This window comes from Electrona antarctica (genome assembly GCF_951216825.1).
Source record: "Electrona antarctica genome assembly, chromosome: 20".
In the NCBI taxonomy this organism is placed as follows: Eukaryota; Metazoa; Chordata; class Actinopteri; order Myctophiformes; family Myctophidae; genus Electrona; species Electrona antarctica.
Genome location: NC_136801.1, coordinates 5,515,927 through 5,534,501, shown reverse-complemented (window position 1 = coordinate 5,534,501; position 18,575 = coordinate 5,515,927). Strand labels below are relative to the sequence as shown.

The following is an 18,575-nucleotide window of genomic DNA, read 5'->3' as shown; positions in this document are numbered from 1 at the left end:
GAGTGGCCTTCTTCAACTCTAAAGCAGATTTAGAGTTGAAGAAGGCCACACGGCCGAATCGTCCATCTGTCTGTTGTTGTCTGCTGGGGGAAATCGAAAAATAAAACGAGAATCCTAAAAGGATACAACGTGAGTGCTGGCATTTACTTGGCAGGTAAATAAAATGTTGGGTGTTTGCTTTGGAGTTGCCCAAACTGCAAGTGCATATTTGAGGGAGGAGTCTGCTATAAACACAACACGAGATATATAGCTAGATAGCTATAAACACAACATGAGATCACGACACTGGTATCGGTATTGGTATCGGCTAACACAGAAATGTAGGTATCGGATCGGAACTGAAAAAGGGACATCCCTAGTATTTATTCTCACAGAGTATATCTTCCTGAACCGTGCACCCGTTACAGCATTACGTGGAATTATTCAACTGAGTGCTTGCTCGCGCTTTCTTCTTTTAGTGTGATTAATCATTCATCAAGATTACAGACTTTTTATTTGTTATATCTCATACAAAAAGGGCAAAGTTAAACCATGTAGCAGCAATAGCAACATGTACATGTGTGCATTATGTTTGTAAGTGCAATGTCAGGTGCCTGTGTGCGGGGACCATTCAAATATTATAGTATGATGTGTGAGGGGTGCTATGTGCTAAGCTGCCTCTACAGTATTTGTGTATAGTAGATGAGGGAGCAGGCCTACAGTGTCGAGCATTCATAAACCTGATTATCGACTCTAGTTCTTGTTTAAAATACAAACAGAAATGTCACCTGAACAGGTGTCGTGCCAAGCTCATGACCCGCCCGGCCCTGGGCGATCTTCGAGAGGTCGTTGACCAACCGCTCAAATATGTTAGCAGCATTCAAGTCACAGTCGTAGTTGACATAGATATCCACCACACTCTGAGCATCTGAGAAAAAGAGACACCAAAACAAGCATGTCATCTTTCATCATTCTGAACGGTAGAAAAGGACACTATCATGATGTTCTTGACTTTAACCCATTTAGGCCTGACGTCAAAATTAAAAAGAATCTTCTAAATCCTGACAGTTTTATTAAAAACCCATGTTTCTATGTCAGTTGTTCTCAAACATATTCATGTCAAGGAACCCTAAATATATATGACATTGGCCGCCGACCCCCATCTGAAAATATGTTGTTCCAGGGACCCTCTCAGTAGCAAAGATTTGAGTTAAAAACTTGCTCTGAAAGAACATATATTCAAAGATTTCAGGCACGATTTTTCAAAAATAGCAGACCTACAAGCTCGTAGCGCGCCACTCGGTGGCGCGCTATGAGCTTGTAGATCTGCTATTTTTCAATAGAACTACAATAGAACTACAATAGAACTACAGTACCTCCCTAACCTCTAGTACTCACATAGTAACATAACTACTTCAATATGACAAACACATTAATGAACTACCAATAGCTGAAGAGCAAATGGAAATATTTAGCTTTCAGACACAGATATTACCCACCAGCACATATTCTTGTAAGAGTTTGTATGACCATCCATTTGTGATCATAGGAGCTGGTAGACGTCTCCAGGATGTACAGAAAAATCTCCTTGAAGAACACCTGAATGGTAAGACAGTGATTCAGACCTTGGGTTAAAAGCATAAACACTAAATTAAAATTATATTATAAGAACTACACTTAGAAACGTTGGCAACGTTTCCTGACGTTTACCACCACAGGTACAGTATGTTATTGTTTTAACAAGCAGAACCATCATCTGTCAACACACTAACAACATTTTGGGGCAGCGGTGGCCTAAGGGTTAGAGGAGCACCCTTGTTGCCGAAAGGTTGCCGGTTCGATTCCCCGGACGGGCAGGAAGAATCTGGGTGGGGAAGTGATTGTCATCACTCACCCAACACCGCTGAAGTGCCCTTGAGCAAGGCACTGAACCCCCAACTGCTCCCCCTGGAGCTGCTTAGTGGCCAACAGTATAAGACTGTGGTTGTACTGGTCAGCCCCCAAGTTTTAATGTGTGTGTGTCTGTGTCTGTGTGTGTGTGTGTGTGTGTGTGTGTGTGTGTGTGTGTGTGTGTGTGTGTGTGTGTTTCTATGTGCAGGGCGTTGCTGAAAATGAGCACCTGTGCTCAGCTACTTCCCTGGGTAAATAAAAAATAAAAACCCCTTTGAGGAGCCTATATAGATTCCCTTCACAGCTGTAAGCACAGTGGATATCAAGACATCAAATGCAGTTGGGATGGATGTGTGTTGGAAAATGCCTGAAATGACTGAGAACTGAGACAGGACAATTAATCAGAAAGCAGGTTATATTGAAAGCAACTCAATTGCGCTGAGGCAGAACGACATTACTGCAGTGATATATATATAAAAAGAAAAAAGAAAATAGTCACGCATAAATCATCTGTGTCAGCTGCCTGCTGCCTTGAGATTGTGGCAGTCTGTCAGATAAGTTATTTTTCAGACAGAGGAAGGGAGAGGGTTTGGTGTGATTTTGAGTTAGAATGACGGTCACGTCGAGACGCGACAGAACTGCCATACGCATTCTGGGATGGCTTTGAAATTAAATCAGGAGAGTCCCAAAAAGATAAATCTAAGTGCCTGGCGAAGTGCTGCAGATAAACAGATGTTTGGGTTCAGCACAACAGTACAGTACTGCGTTACCTCGATTTGCATCTTGAGGTGGGTCTTGAAGTTGGACAGCAACGTGAGGAAGATGGAGAGGGACAGCTCAAAGACCTCTGGCACGGAGGACACGCCGTTCTTGGACAGGGCCACGCACAGGTACTGTTTGATGGCGTTGATGAACATCTCGTTGGTCTTGAAGACGGGCCCAGCGTTCTGCAGAATGGACAGCAGCAGCTGGAGGGACAGGACCTTGGAGCGGAGTTCATGGGACCTGCGGCAGATAGAACGGATAACTTACAGTATTGTTAAACTTTTATATAACAGGCCCTTTCTTACGCCAGGCGCAAAGTGGGCACACTTCTCAAAGAGCCCTTTCTAGTTTCCGACTTGACATATTCCAATTTGTGTTCCCTCAAGTGTTTTGTTCTTAACCCATTTAGGCCTGGCCATTTTAAAAAAATGTCTTTTTTTAAATGTATTTTTTTCTGAAAAACCTCATGTTTCTATATCAGTGGTTCTCAATATTTCATGTCAAGAACCCCACACATTATATGTATTTGGCTGCCGAATACATATGTAATTCCAGGGACACCCCCAGAAGCAAAGATTTTAGCTAAAAACGTTTGCTCTGAAAGAATATTTTCAAACATTTGGGCCACATTTTCACGATCTTTCAAAAATAGCAGACCTACAAGTTCATAGCGCGGCACTCGGTGCCGCGCTATGAGCTTGTAGATCTGCTATTTTTCAATAGCTAAAGTATAACATAATGCTTTAAAACACCAAAAGGGGTTCCCGCCCAAAATGGGTTAAAATGAGGTGTGGTCAGGCGCATTGTTGGTGCATTGCTATCTTGAGACAGTAGAAACGTATTGATCAACAAAAACCTGACCTAAGATTATGGTGCTCGTGCGGCGCATAGGAAAAGCACCTTCCTTCCCACTAACGCAGAGGCTAGGGGGGTTTGAGTCGTAACGTAGAGGCTAGGTGGGTTTGAATCAACGGCGGTGCATCCAGCTCGCTGGGTGTCTGAAACGAACACAACAGGCCATGTTCGGGTGAGGGAAGCCGGGCAGAGAGGGTGATATTTGTCTCTGCACATATTTCTATCAATATAGGTAGAAAAAAGCCCCGTGCAGCCATTCTGGTGAGTCCTGAAGATAAGGACATGCTCATCACTGCGTCCTCCCACACCTAGCCTGGAACTCACCTATGCTTTCTATGGCATAGGCAGCTCCCGGCAGGATCCGCCGGGAGAAACTGTGCGCAGCTGCTGGACATGAGACTAATTAATTAGAGCGACAGAGAGAGAGAGAGGAGTGTGTGTGTGTGTACGGGTGTGTGTCAATTTAACAAAGGTGCAGACGATCAGAAATCCGCAGAGAGTGATCGACGTTTGCACTACTCTATGCCGAATTGAAGTGGACTCAGACCTTATATATGAATAGAGACGGCACCCGAGTTCTCCTCCCATCCACTTGCATTAAGTTGCTCAAAAGCGCATGAGGCGATTTCACTGTGCATTCTGGGTAGGAACAGAGTGCATTCTGGGATGGATTGGGCCCAAACACATGAACGCGCTGCCACTGACTATCATTGCAGGCATTCAGCGTTCACGTGTCATCGTGAACGTGCACAATGATAGTCAACGGACCAGCGCGTTCATGTGTTTGGGCCCACGCTGCAATATCAAATTCGGCCACTATGTCCATTTCGCCTCAGGGTTTCATCCGGGTGCCGTCTCTATTCATATATACTCTAAGACTCAGACCCAGACTTTTTTTTCCTCCCTGGAAATAAAAACGTCTGGGTTTCCGAGGCTATCCCACACCTGCTTCACCTCAGATGGATTCCTGCTGCTCCCAGAGATGTTTGTGCGTTCACTTCGTGCACCCGAGCAGAAAAACGGTTTACTTCTCTTCCAACTTGCTGAATCTGACATTTAAATGGCAACGTGCCAGGTGCAGGTATCGCTTCAAAATTATACATTGATGATTCATCTCACATTTGGGTGCATAATATACACCAAAACAACCTGTCTTTGTGGTGTTATAAACAGGAGAGAGATACTCGTCTCACACATGAAGTCTAAGCAGTTCTCAGATAGAAAAAAAGGTTACAGTGTCTTAACCTATTTTGGGCGGGAACCCCTTTTGGTGTTAGCATTACGTCATGCTTTAGCTATTGAAAAATAGCAGATCTACAAGCTCATAGCGCGCCACCGAGTGGCGCGCTATGAGCTTGTAGGTCTGCTATTTTTTGAAAAATCAAAGAACCACTGACATAGAAACATAGCTTTTTCAGAAAACTGTCAGGATGTAGAAGACATTTTTTTAATCTGATCTCAGGTCAGAATGGGTTAAAGGAGGCAAAATGAGAGATAAGACTTGCGCAGTAAGCAATAATTCTTACTGCATAACCTTGTCTGTCATGGATTGCCAGCATATGATAGACAAAAGACATTCTCAATGAACAAAACATACTACAACAATACATCACTCAAAGGTACAGTAACAATATGAATATCCCAGCAAGGCCAGATGCAATGCTTATCAAAGGATAAAAATCACACCCGTGTGAACTGAGTGGTGCAAGGTCTTATATAGTCTGATCAGCTATGTCAGTGACGTCACACACTAACCATAGCAACCATGCTCACCTGTGCACGGACACGTACACAAACATACAGACAAAGCTGGTTGTTGGAGTGGTTTGCACCACTCAATAATACAGTGAATACAGTATAAAATGATCATGTATTATACTCAAAGATCAAAGAAGAGGAAGAACATCCGCACACCAGTTCGTAGAGCTCCGAGACTTACTTTATTTGAAGACAACAATTTTGCAAAATTGTTGTCCTCTTTTTTGATGTTTGCCTTGATGCCTGACATCCAGCACCTGGCCTGAATATAGAGCATCGCAGTCCCGCCCCCTGTCATGACGACGCCAGGCCCAGGAAATGATTCCCAATGCATTTTTCCCATAGACATTTCAAAAGGTATTTATTTAAAGACGGTTACGCCGCGGACAAAGCCAACTCGAGTCGTGACAACTCATGACAACAAACACAATATTTTGGACCAAACAAATAATTACAAAGAAGAAAAACAACAAAAAAAGTGTTGTAACCTGCCGTTTTTTTCTTCTTTCTAATTATTTGTTCGCCCCAAAAAATTGTGTTTGTTGTCATGATTTGTCACGACAAGAGTTGGCTTTGTCCGCGGCGTAAACATCTTTGAATAAATACTTTTTGAAATGTCTATGAGGAAAATGAACGGAGAATCATTTCCTGGGCCATGGTAGGGGGCGGGACTGCGACGCTCTAGAGGCATTGAGATGTGCACACAATCTTCTCTGTGAATTATTTATACTCAAAGTTTCCATTTTCTCATAACACGGGTAAACCTGGCTCTTGAAGGCAATGGGAGATGGCTTTCCTATTGGTTGATTTCAGAACTACGTTCTGGATATCCACCCATTAGGTATAGGTGCAGACCCTGTTTACTTTAGAACAATTCTCTAAAAACAGGTCTTTGGCAGTAAGTAATATATGATTTGGAAACTTGCTGTGGAGTAGGAAATAATATAATGAGGAGCATTTTATATTTTTTAAGATGATTAAATGAAAACGCAACGAAAGAGGAATGATAAGTGGATGTTTGGTCTAGAAGTATGTAGCCTAAAGCCCCGAAACATACTCCACACACAAGTACGCAAACTACAGAGACAACACAAAATCAATCCTTCTAAATTACCCGCTATAAAAACCCCTTGTTCAAACCCATATCATTACATACTTGCGTTGCCTTACTGTACAATTTCAGATGACACATTCCAGAATGTGTCAAAGTGTGACATTGATCTTGCATAGCTTCAGGCGGCTTAAGCTCTGAAAGGGAGGCAGACTGCAGCCAGATACTACCATCTCCTCAGAAGCTGTTGCAGCATACTGTCTGGTCTGATATGTAAACTCTTTACTCACCCTGCACAGGCCTGTATTAACCCATTTTGGGCGGGAACCCCTTTTGGTGTTTTAAGTATTATACTTTAGCTATTGAAAAATAGCAGATCTACAAGCTCATAGCGCGCCACAGAGTGGCGCGCTACGAGCTTGTAGGTCTGCTATTTTTTTTTTAAATCGCGAAAATGTGGTGCAAATCTTTGAATATATATTCTTTCAGAGCGAACATTTTTTTAACTCATATCTTTGCTTCTGGGGGAGTCCCTGGAACAACATATTTTCAGATGGGGGGGTCGGCGGCCAAATACAGATAATTTTTGGGGTTCTTGACATGAAATATTGAGCACCACATCAGAAAACTGTCATGATTTAGAGTACCTTTTTGAGTGGTGCAACCACTCCAAGGAACAGCAATGTCCGTGTTCACCTATGTAACTCGTGTTCACCTATGTGACTCGTGTTAATGTGTGTGACTCATGAGTACCAGTAGGGGCGCTGTCGTGCAAGAAACAGAGAGAGAGAGATAGTGTTGCACTGTTGCCTGCTAATATGAGAGAGAGAGAGAGAGAGAGAGAGGGGGGGGGGGGGGGGATTTTTAAAAATTTCGATGTCAGTCCTAAATGGGTTAACCGACGGGATTTAGGTGCTGCAGCACCAAACCTTGGCTGAGGCACCAAACGGAAGAAATGGAGAAAGCGAAAGAAGCCTGTTCGATCTACCGCCGCAAGTGCCTAAAAACAGTCAGCAGATGGTTGCTAGGGCAACCTCATCAATGGCGTCTTCTCCATCACGGGACTCGTCTTTCCCCGTCGTGTTTTTCCAACAATAGCCAGATAAAGAATTTGGAAGCTACATGACACACATTTGGCTGGCTGCTGAGATTGGCTGCTTCTCTGCAATGCGTTCCGTCTCAGCTAAAGCAGACGGAGTAGGATTTATGTGGCAAAACAAGAAATGTGTCCCAGCTTCTCTTGTTTGACTGCCCAGAATTCTGCCCAGAATGGGCAGTCAGACTGGGCAGTCAGACTTTAGATTGACTGGCCTAATAGGGGTACAAAGCTTTGAAAGACAACATAAAGCAAGCAACAGCTGTGTGGACAATTATGCATCTATCTATGCACATTGTCTGGAACGGGCGATTTTGACAGCATTTGTGTATTATTCAGATATTATGGACTGAATCTAACATTGGCCTTCTGACAATACAAAATTAAGGTATTAACCCATGTATGACGGGAACCCCTTTTGGTGTTATGTTATACTTTAGCTATTGAAAAATAGCAGATCTACAAGCTCATAGCGTGGCACCGAGTGCTGCGCTACGACCTTGTAGGTCTGCTATTTTAGAAAAAATCGTGAAAATGTTGCGCAAATCTTTGAATATATATTCTTTCAGAGCGAACGTTTTTTACTCAAATCTTTGCTTCTGGGGGGGTCCCTGGAACAACATATTTTCAGATGGTGGCCGGCGGCCAAATGTTTGAGAACCACCAACATAGAAAACATAAGGTTTTTCAGAAAACCGTCAGGATTTAGAAGCATTTGTAGAATCTTTTCTCAGGTCTAAATGAGTAAAAAGAAACCAAGCCACCCAACAGATCCCGTCAGGATCTAGTTACTTTTAGAAACGACCACACTCAGGAAACCCTGTTTTTACACAACACCGTTTCCATCAGGCTGACCCCCATCCATCACATGAGCCCATCTCGTCAAACCACAGCATGGCCCGAAATGCAATATTGCACGCCGGCAAAATGAGATTACCGTATTCCTATTGGTTCTCACAAGAGGAAACCAGCCATTTACGGAGGGCTGCTATGCATCAAGAGACAGGGAGGTGAATCACCATTAAGATGTGTGACGCCTCATCATCTCCATATACTGTCCAGTCAATCCAAGTCCAACAGCTTCGTTACCGCCGTTTTGCAGGCTGTAACGTACAGACGTAGAGGCAGCTCCACATACGTAGGAGTGTGAATTCAGCCACACCACACGCCTTGCCTTACTTTCTGTAACTTTACTTTCTCTATCAAGCTCGCTCTGGTCCGTGCTCTCTCACAACAGTGGCAAACATTTTGGCTGCATTGGCTCCCTGCTCGCCATGAGAAATTGCATATGTATGATCAACTGATTTTTGGACATTCTAAATTTAAACCAAGGCAAATAAAAAAGGTAATGTTATTTGGATGGCCCTAGGGATCAAATAAAACCTTGAATGATTACTGTTGCAATTTTTTGCTGGGTCAAAACACATATTGACTGGACCACTCACTGATGCCATCCCCGGTAAAACATGACTACTGAACTGGACCACACACTGATGCTGTCCCCGGTAAAACATGACTACTGAACTGGACCACTCACTGATGCCATCCCCGGTAAAACATGACTACTGAACTGGACCACACACTGATGCTGTCCCCGGTAAAACATGACTACTGAACTGGACCACTCACTGATGCCATCCCCGGTAAAACATGACTACTGAACTGGACCACTCACTGATGCCATCCCCGGTAAAACATGACTACTGAACTGGACCACTCACTGATGCTGTCCCCGGTAAAACATGACTACTGAACTGGACCACACACTGATGCTGTCCCCGGTAAAACATGACTACTGAACTGGACCACTCACTGATGCCATCCCCGGTAAAACATGACTACTGAACTGGACCACTCACTGATGCCATCCCCGGTAAAACATGACTACTGAACTGGACCACTCACTGATGCTGTCCCCGGTAAAACATGACTACTGAACTGGACCACTCACTGATGCTGTCCCCGGTAAAACATGACTACTGAACTGGACCACACACTGATGCTGTCCCCGGTAAAACATGACTACTGAACTGGACCACTCACTGATGCCATCCCCGGTAAAACATGACTACTGAACTGGACCACTCACTGATGCTGTCCCCGGTAAAACATGACTACTGAACTGGACCACTCACTGATGCTGTCCCCGGTAAAACATGACTACTGAACTGGACCACTCACTGATGCTGTCCCCGGTAAAACATGACTACTGAACTGGACCACTCACTGATGCTGTCCCCGGTAAAACATGACTACTGAACTGGACCACTCACTGATGCCATCCCCGGTAAAACATGACTACTGAACTGGACCACTCACTGATGCCATCCCCGGTAAAACATGACTACTGAACTGGACCACTCACTGATGCTGTCCCCGGTAAAACATGACTACTGAACTGGACCACTCACTGATGCCATCCCCGGTAAAACATGACTACTGAACTGGACCACTCACTGATGCCGTCCCCGGTAAAACATGACTACTGAACTTAAGTGCTGGCAAGAGTGTGGTCAGAAAATGTCATCTCAACCTCTCCTCTCACAACAGAAATTAGATGAATTAGATTCATACGTTAAAAAAACCAAAACCAAAAGACAGAATAATGATTTTACTTTGGGTCAGGTGGTCCGTCCGACAGGGGTTTCATGGAGAGCTTGCAGAGCGAGCGAAAGACGAGGAAGGCGTCCTTCTGGAGGATGTGGGAGAACTTCGCCCCTGGTGGTTGGCCCGGAGTCACCCCGGATTCCTACAGTTAAGTAACAACAACAACAAAACGACAACAAAGATCAGCAGGTCAATTATGTGCATTTTCATGAATGCATTTGCATTCACAGTTTCCTCGCCCACTCGGCATAATAATTACTGCCGGATGAGCTGCCTGAGACAGAGATCTACTGGAGGTTTTGTTCAAGCTCGATTACCGAGGAGTTCATGCATGACTATTAAACACAGAGCTTACACAGATCTTGCAGTTTCTTGGCAATCTATTATACATGTCTAGATCTATTATACATGTCTAGATGGTAAATCAGTAGCACTCAGCACTAACTGACAAAATCTCTTTCATAATCTTCTCTTCTTATTTAGTCAGATGGCTTACTTTTTTGCTGCCATTGCATCCCCACAAAGTAATTTCACCCAACAACTCCTTATACCCGACTGTACTGGATGTAAACTTGTGATGATGTGACAAAGTTGAAGTTGAGATGAAGTCTGAATAAGGGCCGATTCATACTCCTATTTTACCGCTGTAGTGCCGAAATGATTTCGGCTCGTCAGAAATTTTGAGTAGCACCGAATAGCCGACTTTAGGACGGTACCCGCCCCCCCCCTGAACCTCAAATGACGTCACATTGTAGGCTCTACAATGAATATGTAGGCTCTACAATGAGTATGAATCGCCCCTTAGTTCCATAACATCTATATATCTGAACAATCTATACATATCTGAACCGGGATGAGTAAAACATCACTATTAGACCATAGAGAAGTTGATATCAATTAAATAAGTCAACGCAAAAATAGCCCAAATGGCCCAGGTGGTGGCGTAACCGTCTGGGCACCCGACTGGTAATCCAGTCGCAGTGTGCCGCGGGTTCGACTCCCGAGCCCGACACGGCCTTTACTGCATGTCTTCCCCCATCTCTCAATGTTTAATTATAACATTAAAAACAAGAATGTTTTTGTTTTTTTTATGTACATGAAAACCATGAGCATTTTTCTCATGGTTATCCCACAAAAAAAGAAATGCGTTGTTGATTCGACAAAATTATTCCAGGTAACAATTAGGAAATCAACATATTTCTCACATGCAAAGATGTGTGCTCCAGTGTATTCTGACGGCCGCTATGAAAGGCTTCTATATGGTGGTGTTTTTGTGGGGAAATGTACTTTATTTTCCCTTCGAGTGTGATGCTTAGAGGCAGCCGTCACATTACATAGCTTTACTCTGCCTTTTAGACAGGACTCAGGAAAATAAAGAACTTCAGGAAGATTAACATCGACAAGTCGCAACTGCAGCTTTTCGCTGCATTTGAAATTGAAATTCCAAAAATAAAACAAAGCACCATGCCACTATATTGCTGCGGCGAATGGCTGCTGGTTCCCCGCCCTCCTCTCTCTAACCTGAGTGTCATTGGAGGAGACAGAGAGCCTGTCGTCGGGCAGAGACGGGGTGAAGCTAGCGGAGATGGGCGTGCCAGGGATGCCATTGGCATGGACATGCTCGCTGTCGCTGCCCAGCGTGCTCTCGTCCTCCAGGGAGCTCTGGGTGACCTCCGTCAGCCCCTCTGTGGGCTCCATCTCCGTTGACTCGCCCTCTACACCTGGCTCCTTGGTGTCAGAGCACAGGTGTGCAGGGTCCAGGCAATGTCCTGCAGAAGAAAAAAAATAGGGTTTTCCATAAAAATAAAAACACATACTCAAAATTCCAGATTTCCCTGTAATGTTTCAGACCACATTTGACAGCAAACATTATGTTATAATTTAGGGATTGAAAAATAGCAGATCTACAAGCTCATAGCGCACCACCGAGTGGCGCACTATGAACTTGTAGGTCTGCCATTTTTGAAAAATCGTTAAAATGTGCCTCAAATCATTCCGAAAATTGTCATGATTTAGAAAACCTTTTTTTTTTTATTTCGACGTCAGGCCTGAATGGGTTAATTTTTATGTAAATAAAATAAATACGTTTTAATATCCAATTTCTTACACGTATGTTGAATTCTAACTGTTAGACTATGTTATGCTATTATGTTGGCAACAATATTGGGTACTATCACTTGTGATAGTACTGATTTGTACTTCCTCGTACGATGGTGTCGAAAACAACTGATCTACAAGCTCACAATGTGTTACACTTAGGGACGTCCCGATCAGGTTTTCTGGCTTCTGATCCGATTCCGACCATTTGATTTTGAGTATCTGCCGAATACAAATTTTTCCCCAATCCCATATTTATATTTTTATAGAACATTTCACTATAGTACGATATCCAAATTCACAGACAATATCCGGTCTAACCCATTCTGGGCGGGAACCCCTTTGTGTTTTAACTAAGCACTATGTTATACTATTGAAAAATAGCAGATCTACAAGCTCATAGCGCGCCACCGAGTGGCGCGCTACGAGCTTGTAGGTCTGCTATTTTTGAAAAATCGTGAAAATGCGGCACAAATCTTTGAATATATGTGACCAGATTTGACTGAGAGACTGCCGTCGCGCAAATTCCAGCTTTTCACCAGACGAGATTTTTTTTTCTTCTTTTTTTTCAAAAATGAGTTAATAGCACAGGCAGACTCTTCACATACTAGAGCATGTCTGAAATAAGTGTCAGAGCTGAAATCGACATGTAAATATGAAATAAATGCTTAAACATGTAGCTAGGTGTAATGTTAGAGACCACAGAAGTGAACCTTTCAAGCCTGTTTTCTCAACTCGCTGTTTTCTGCAAGACATTACTCTATATGCCATATCTCCAAAACTGGTGGGTCAAACTGAACAACCAATATGTCAATTTGAAGCTATGATTCTCTGCTTTCATATAACATGAAAAAACGAAAATTCAAAAAAATCCAATGGCAGTCCCTCAGTCAAATTTAGTCACATATATTCTTTCAGAAGACTTTTTTTTTATTTCGACGTCAGGCCTAAATGGGCTAATATGATATGGATCTAATATTGATCCTAGGCGGACACGTACCAGCGCAGAAGGATACTCCCAATAGGGAACTTCAGGGATCTCCGAGGTGTTAATTGTGACCCTATCCTATCTTTACCGTTTCCCCAGCAGGAAAGGCACCGAAGCTATTTATGGAAAATTGGCTCTCACCTCCTGCTACAGTGTTGACAACCTCCTGCAGAATACTCTGGACAATATCCTGGGCTTTCTCTTCATAGTCTGTAGTCTGTTCTTCTTCATCGCCATCCCGTGCGTCCTCGCGCTGCTGCGCTGCTGCATCTGGACAGGAACAGACACACGTAGAACAGTGGTTCCCAAAGTGGGGTCCAGGGGACCCCCAGGTACTCGAGGGAGTTCCAGGGGGTCCCCAGCTAAATGATAGTTTGGAACAAAATGGGCCCTTGTGGGTCTGTCTGTAACTCTTGAGTTAAATTCTCAGAGTTAAATTAACATTGATTTTACAATATAAATTGGGGGTCCCAGAGATAGAAATGCCATTTAAATCGGGGGTCCGTAGACTAATGCATGTCAAACTGGGGGTCCTTGAAATAAAACGGGTTGAGAATCACTGCTAGAGCCGTAAAAACGTCTCTCATGGGGGTCCCTGGCATGTCTTTTCAAAATGGGGGTCCGCGGGAACCCCAAATCGACACTAAATTAGTGTCAATTTGGGGGTCCTTGACATGAAAAAGTTTGGGAACCACTGCTGCAGAAGACAAACTTGCATACACTCAAGACTAAAACCTGCATATCACCATCAATGGAGTTGTCTTTTTGGCTCTCTTCCTTCTATCGCTTGTTCAACGCGCTACCATTTAGTTCATTGAATTTACTAGGATGCATAACATCAGATAATCCGGGGTCCACGAATGTGTACTGTGCATGTATTGCGCCTAGGGCATTAAGCAACTAGTTGACTAGTTTACTAGTTGACTAGTAAATCCACTAGTCAACCTTGTTGGTACTAGTTGACTAGTTGATAAGAAAAAAAAGAAAAGTTTATTTTTTTTATTTTTTCCCCGATTTTGTAGGCCTCAAGATCAGGTAGATTATAGTTATAGTCACCAATGTACACAGTTAATTAAATGTACAAATATTTATTTCTAGAAGTGAATGCCCTAATTGCGCCCCAGTGGTCCATTATTACTCCTACTTGAAGCCTTACTTTGTGCCGCTGCGGTGCCCTGGTCCGCCTCCGTCTGCTCGTCCTCCACCGGGCAGAAGACGGAGCCGTTCTCCGGGTCAGGGTTTTCGTCGGCGGGGCCCTCCGACTCGCCCTGGTCGTCCTCCTGCTCCTCCCCAGACACAGCCCTGCTGCTGCCCTCGGGGGCCGGGGTGGATGGGGTGGATGGAATGGTAGCTGTGGGTGTGACGACAGGCCCGTTGGCCTCCTGGACCTCCTCTGGGCCCTTGTCCTGGCCATGGTTCTGGAGCTGGGGGGAATCATCAGGCTCTGTGTGCTGCCGATGTCTCTCTCTCTCCAGCTGCTTCGCTTCTTGCAGCTGTACAGAAACACACACATACACACGCACACACACACAAGTGCATGTATTCACAGATAACAGGCACACACACAGACACACACACACACACAGAGACAGAGAGAGGATGGTTAAGACAATAGAAACGAGGCTCATTATACCAATTCCAAGCTTCCAACAGCCTGCCAATATTCCCTGAGGGCTCACAGAGCCCAAAGCACAGCCACAACGCCTCCAGGTGTCATGTGGGGGCTTTGGGCCCAAAGCACAGCCACAACACCTCCAGGTGTCATCTGGGGGGGCTTTGGGACTGCAGAACACACAGAAGAGGCTCCTCTGTGCCTCTTTAAACATCAGAAGTGTGTCAGGATGGATTATTTTATGAATGAGCACTCATTGTGAAGTTGGACATGCTACCGAGCGAGCGGTGAGACAAGCTGTGTGGAATCGATTCATGCTCCGATTGCTCCCTTACGTGAACCCAAGCTATTTCCGTGTGTTGGCGTGAGGTCTTTTTTTGATGGGAAATGGGCTCATACAGCATGTCTGATGCGTCATGCTTGCTTGCTTATTATGGGGAGCGCGGGACAGTGATGCTATTTTGGAGTTCAGAGTTCCTCAGTTTGCTGGACGGGTATCCAGAAGCACAGTGTGGTCACTGGCAAAATGATAAAGATAATGATGCCAGCGGCACTCAATGTTCTGTCCGTCAGGTGCTTTATTTTAACCCATTTTGGGCAGGAACCCCTTTTGGTGTTAGCATTATGTTATGCTTTAGCTATTGAAAAATATCAGATCTACAAGCTCGTAGCGCGCCACCGAGTGGCGCGCTACGAGCTTGTAGGTCTGCTATTTTTGAAAAATCGAAGAACCACTGACACAGAAACATAGCTTTTTCAGAAAACTGTAATTTTAAAACAGACATTTTTTTAATCTGATCTCAGGTCAAAATGGGTTAAAGTTAAGACGGGTAACAGGACAATGGGGATGTGTTTCAGTTCTATGCCTTCATCATCAGTGTAATGAACTGGCAAATTCCAAATGTATAACATTGTCTTACAGTATGTAGTCGTTTTGCATACTACAAAATTGGAAAAAAAGGTGGAAAAAAGAAAGTAATGGCTACAATTGGGTTCTAAGCAAAACTATTTAATAACTTTTGCTTCAGTGTTGATCTCTGCATAGAGAATAGAAGTGAACGCAAGATGCATTATTATGACGTTCATTGATTTGCTGCAACATAAAACATTACAAAACGTCCAAAAGAAAGCGGGAAACATTCATTGCAAGCAGTTACGGTCAATTATATCTAGTTTTATTTATTTTTCAGCCAAGCTCAACTAATTACAGCCCACGGTGCAGTTTCAATCCAAGTGCATTGTTATAGGTTTGTCCATGGAACATAAATAAATCAAACCATTAAAAATATGGAAACAACCAAGCCACTACGAGATAGAAAAGCATGTTTCAACTAAAGAGAGTCAGGCCACAGATGGAAATATAAACAGCGTTAAAAAACAATGGTGATAGATGGTAATCCTTTACTCTGCTCCAGATTAGCCGCTAAGAAAATAACCATACCTAATCTTATAAATCTGCCAGGCCCAGGGAGGGCTGATGATCAATGTGATTGTGTTTTAGCAGAGGTGGTCCATTTTAAACAAAGACAGTTCATAACATTATGCGTTTCTTGACATTTCTCCACAAAAAATCCATCTTTTTACTATATTCTGCCAATGCAGTCAAAACTGTAGGGTCACATGATCCACCATACACACACAAACGACTTTTGTTTTTGTAAAATCTATTTATGCCTCGGTCGATTTAAATGTTTAAATTCGACGACGCAGCGGCCCAAGCAAAACAATCGGTATTGAACGAGGGCGATGGTAACTGGGCCAGACACGCACGCAGCTACACTTGAGGGGACAGCCGTATCAGAGCGAACAGAATAAGCTCATTATTTAAATGCCACCTCAGTCAGGCTGAGACTGAGGGATGAGAGAGAGAGGGAGGGGGGTTGGGGGGGGGGTAAAAGGCTGTCTGTGGGACTGCACCACAGGCAGGAGGTGACAACATATCTACACAACATCACAACACAAAGTGCCTCACGCTTGTGTGGAACGAGCTAACGCTACACGGGACAGTGACAACGCGAGTCTGTTCCCCATCTCGGCCTCAATGTCTGCCTTGTCTTTCCATCTCTGTCACTGTCTTGTTTCTTACTATAATGTCTCTCTCAGTCTGACTCAGTCTGACTCAGTCAGCAGCAACTCAGCACCAGCCTGTCACCGCTTTGAAATAAGTATTTTGGGTTCACTGGATAAACAACAAACAAACAAACAATAACAATAGTAAAGTGACAAAACTGAGAGCCATGGCTGCCATAAAACAAAAACAAAAAACACGCACGCGCTGACGCATGCCCGCACGCCCGCCCGCACGCACGCACGCACGCACGCACGCACGCACGCACGCACATTCAAGGCGCCCGCAAGTGAATGAAAACGTAAAATGTGAAATAAGTGCAAGGGAAGCAGAAGATGATTTTTAGGCAAGTCAACGAAGGCCACAACAAGCACGATGGAACCACATGGCATACTGGCTCCAGAGCACAGGAGGAAAACACATGAGTGGGTGGGTGGATGGGTGGATGAATTAAGCCTGATACAACACACACGCGCGCGCACGCACGTACGCACACACGCAGGAGAGTTCAGAATTTAGATCAGGCAAGTCACGACAGTCCTGTATACGCTTTACCTGGCGGTCACGCTTTCTGGAGGCCAGAGACCAAGATAGCTTGTGATTTGTAAGCTATGTGTCCAAAGGGGTGACAGGGAGGGGGGGAGGGAGGCGAGTGAGGGAGGAGGGGGGGGGGGGGGGGGGGGGGGGGGTGTCAGTTGAAAAGAAAAAAAGATGACATTAGAGCAAGCTTGTTTTGAATGCAGCACCTTACCCACTTAAGCCTTACATACTGCTACTAAGCTCACAACGTGTCGCATTGTGATGTGTTGTGAGCTTGTATTTTTCCATTTCTTTTCTCTCTCTCTTCACTGGCTGCTATACATTGCTGTTCCCAAGCAATAGAGTAGTATAGTGAGTGTTGCCACCTTGTTTCTTGTGTGCCTGTGCGTGCGTATGTGTGCCTGTGTGCGTGCGTGCGTGCGCGCGTGCATATTTGTGCCTGTGCGCGTGCGCGCGTGCGTGCGTATGTGTGCCTGTGCGCGTGCGTGCGTGCGTGCGTGCGTATGTGTGCGCGTGCGTGCGTTCGTATGTGTGCCTGTGCGTGTGCGCGTATGTGTGCCTGCGCGTGCGTGCGTGCGTGCGTGCGTGCGTGCGTGCGTGCGTGCGTGCGTGCTACAGTACTGAAGTGTGAGGACATACTGCTTGGTTCTCCATGCGGGCGAAGATGACATTGAGCATCTGTGTGAGCGTGGCCTTGGCCGTGGTCTGGTTGATGAGGTTCTTGCTGGCCAAGTAGATGTTGTAACATGTCCGCACGGCCTGGAGGACGGTGCCCTCGTGGATCTCTATGTGCTGGGACGTCACAGCGGTCAGCAGGGCCTACGAGGGAGGGAGGGAGGTGGCAGGGGTCAGCAATGGGTCCGTACCAGTGTTGTTTTTGGCAGCACATTTTGATTTTAGTTTTAGTCGTAGTCTCTTGAATAGTTTATTTAGTTTTAGTCACATTTTAGTCACCTGGAATGTTTTAGTGTTAGTCTAGTTTTAGTCGACTATATATATATATATATATATCATACAATTTTAGTTGACTAAATCTACAGTTGATTTAGTCGACTAAAATGTATTTTGGCGGGCTTGATGCCGTCATAATAACTGATTTTTTCATTTGCTGAAAATAGCCGATCTACAAGCCCACAACGCATCGCCCTGCAACGCGTTGTGAGCTTGTAGATTGTCTATTTTCAGCATGCAACTAATTGTAAAATGACTTGTACTGGATCTCTTGTCCACTAGTCCCTTCCTAACATTTTAATCTAGTTTTTATTTGTT

At 44.4% G+C, this 18,575-nt stretch overlaps 1 protein-coding gene across 1 annotated transcript in view; it reads right to left on the bottom strand.

The window, feature by feature from the left end:
• Window positions 1-18,575, bottom strand: part of arfgef1 (ADP-ribosylation factor guanine nucleotide-exchange factor 1 (brefeldin A-inhibited)) — a 91,260-nt gene that overhangs the window by 31,642 nt on the left and 41,043 nt on the right. Inside the window, exons 5-13 of the mRNA XM_079489294.1 lie at window positions 17,946-18,125; window positions 14,243-14,579; window positions 13,228-13,356; window positions 11,523-11,770; window positions 10,010-10,143; window positions 2,640-2,874; window positions 1,479-1,578; window positions 768-907; window positions 373-385 (exon numbers count right to left, since the gene is read on the bottom strand). Of these exons, the coding sequence (XP_079345420.1) occupies window positions 373-385; window positions 768-907; window positions 1,479-1,578; window positions 2,640-2,874; window positions 10,010-10,143; window positions 11,523-11,770; window positions 13,228-13,356; window positions 14,243-14,579; window positions 17,946-18,125 (1,516 nt within the window). The remainder of the gene's footprint in view (window positions 1-372; window positions 386-767; window positions 908-1,478; window positions 1,579-2,639; window positions 2,875-10,009; window positions 10,144-11,522; window positions 11,771-13,227; window positions 13,357-14,242; window positions 14,580-17,945; window positions 18,126-18,575) is intronic.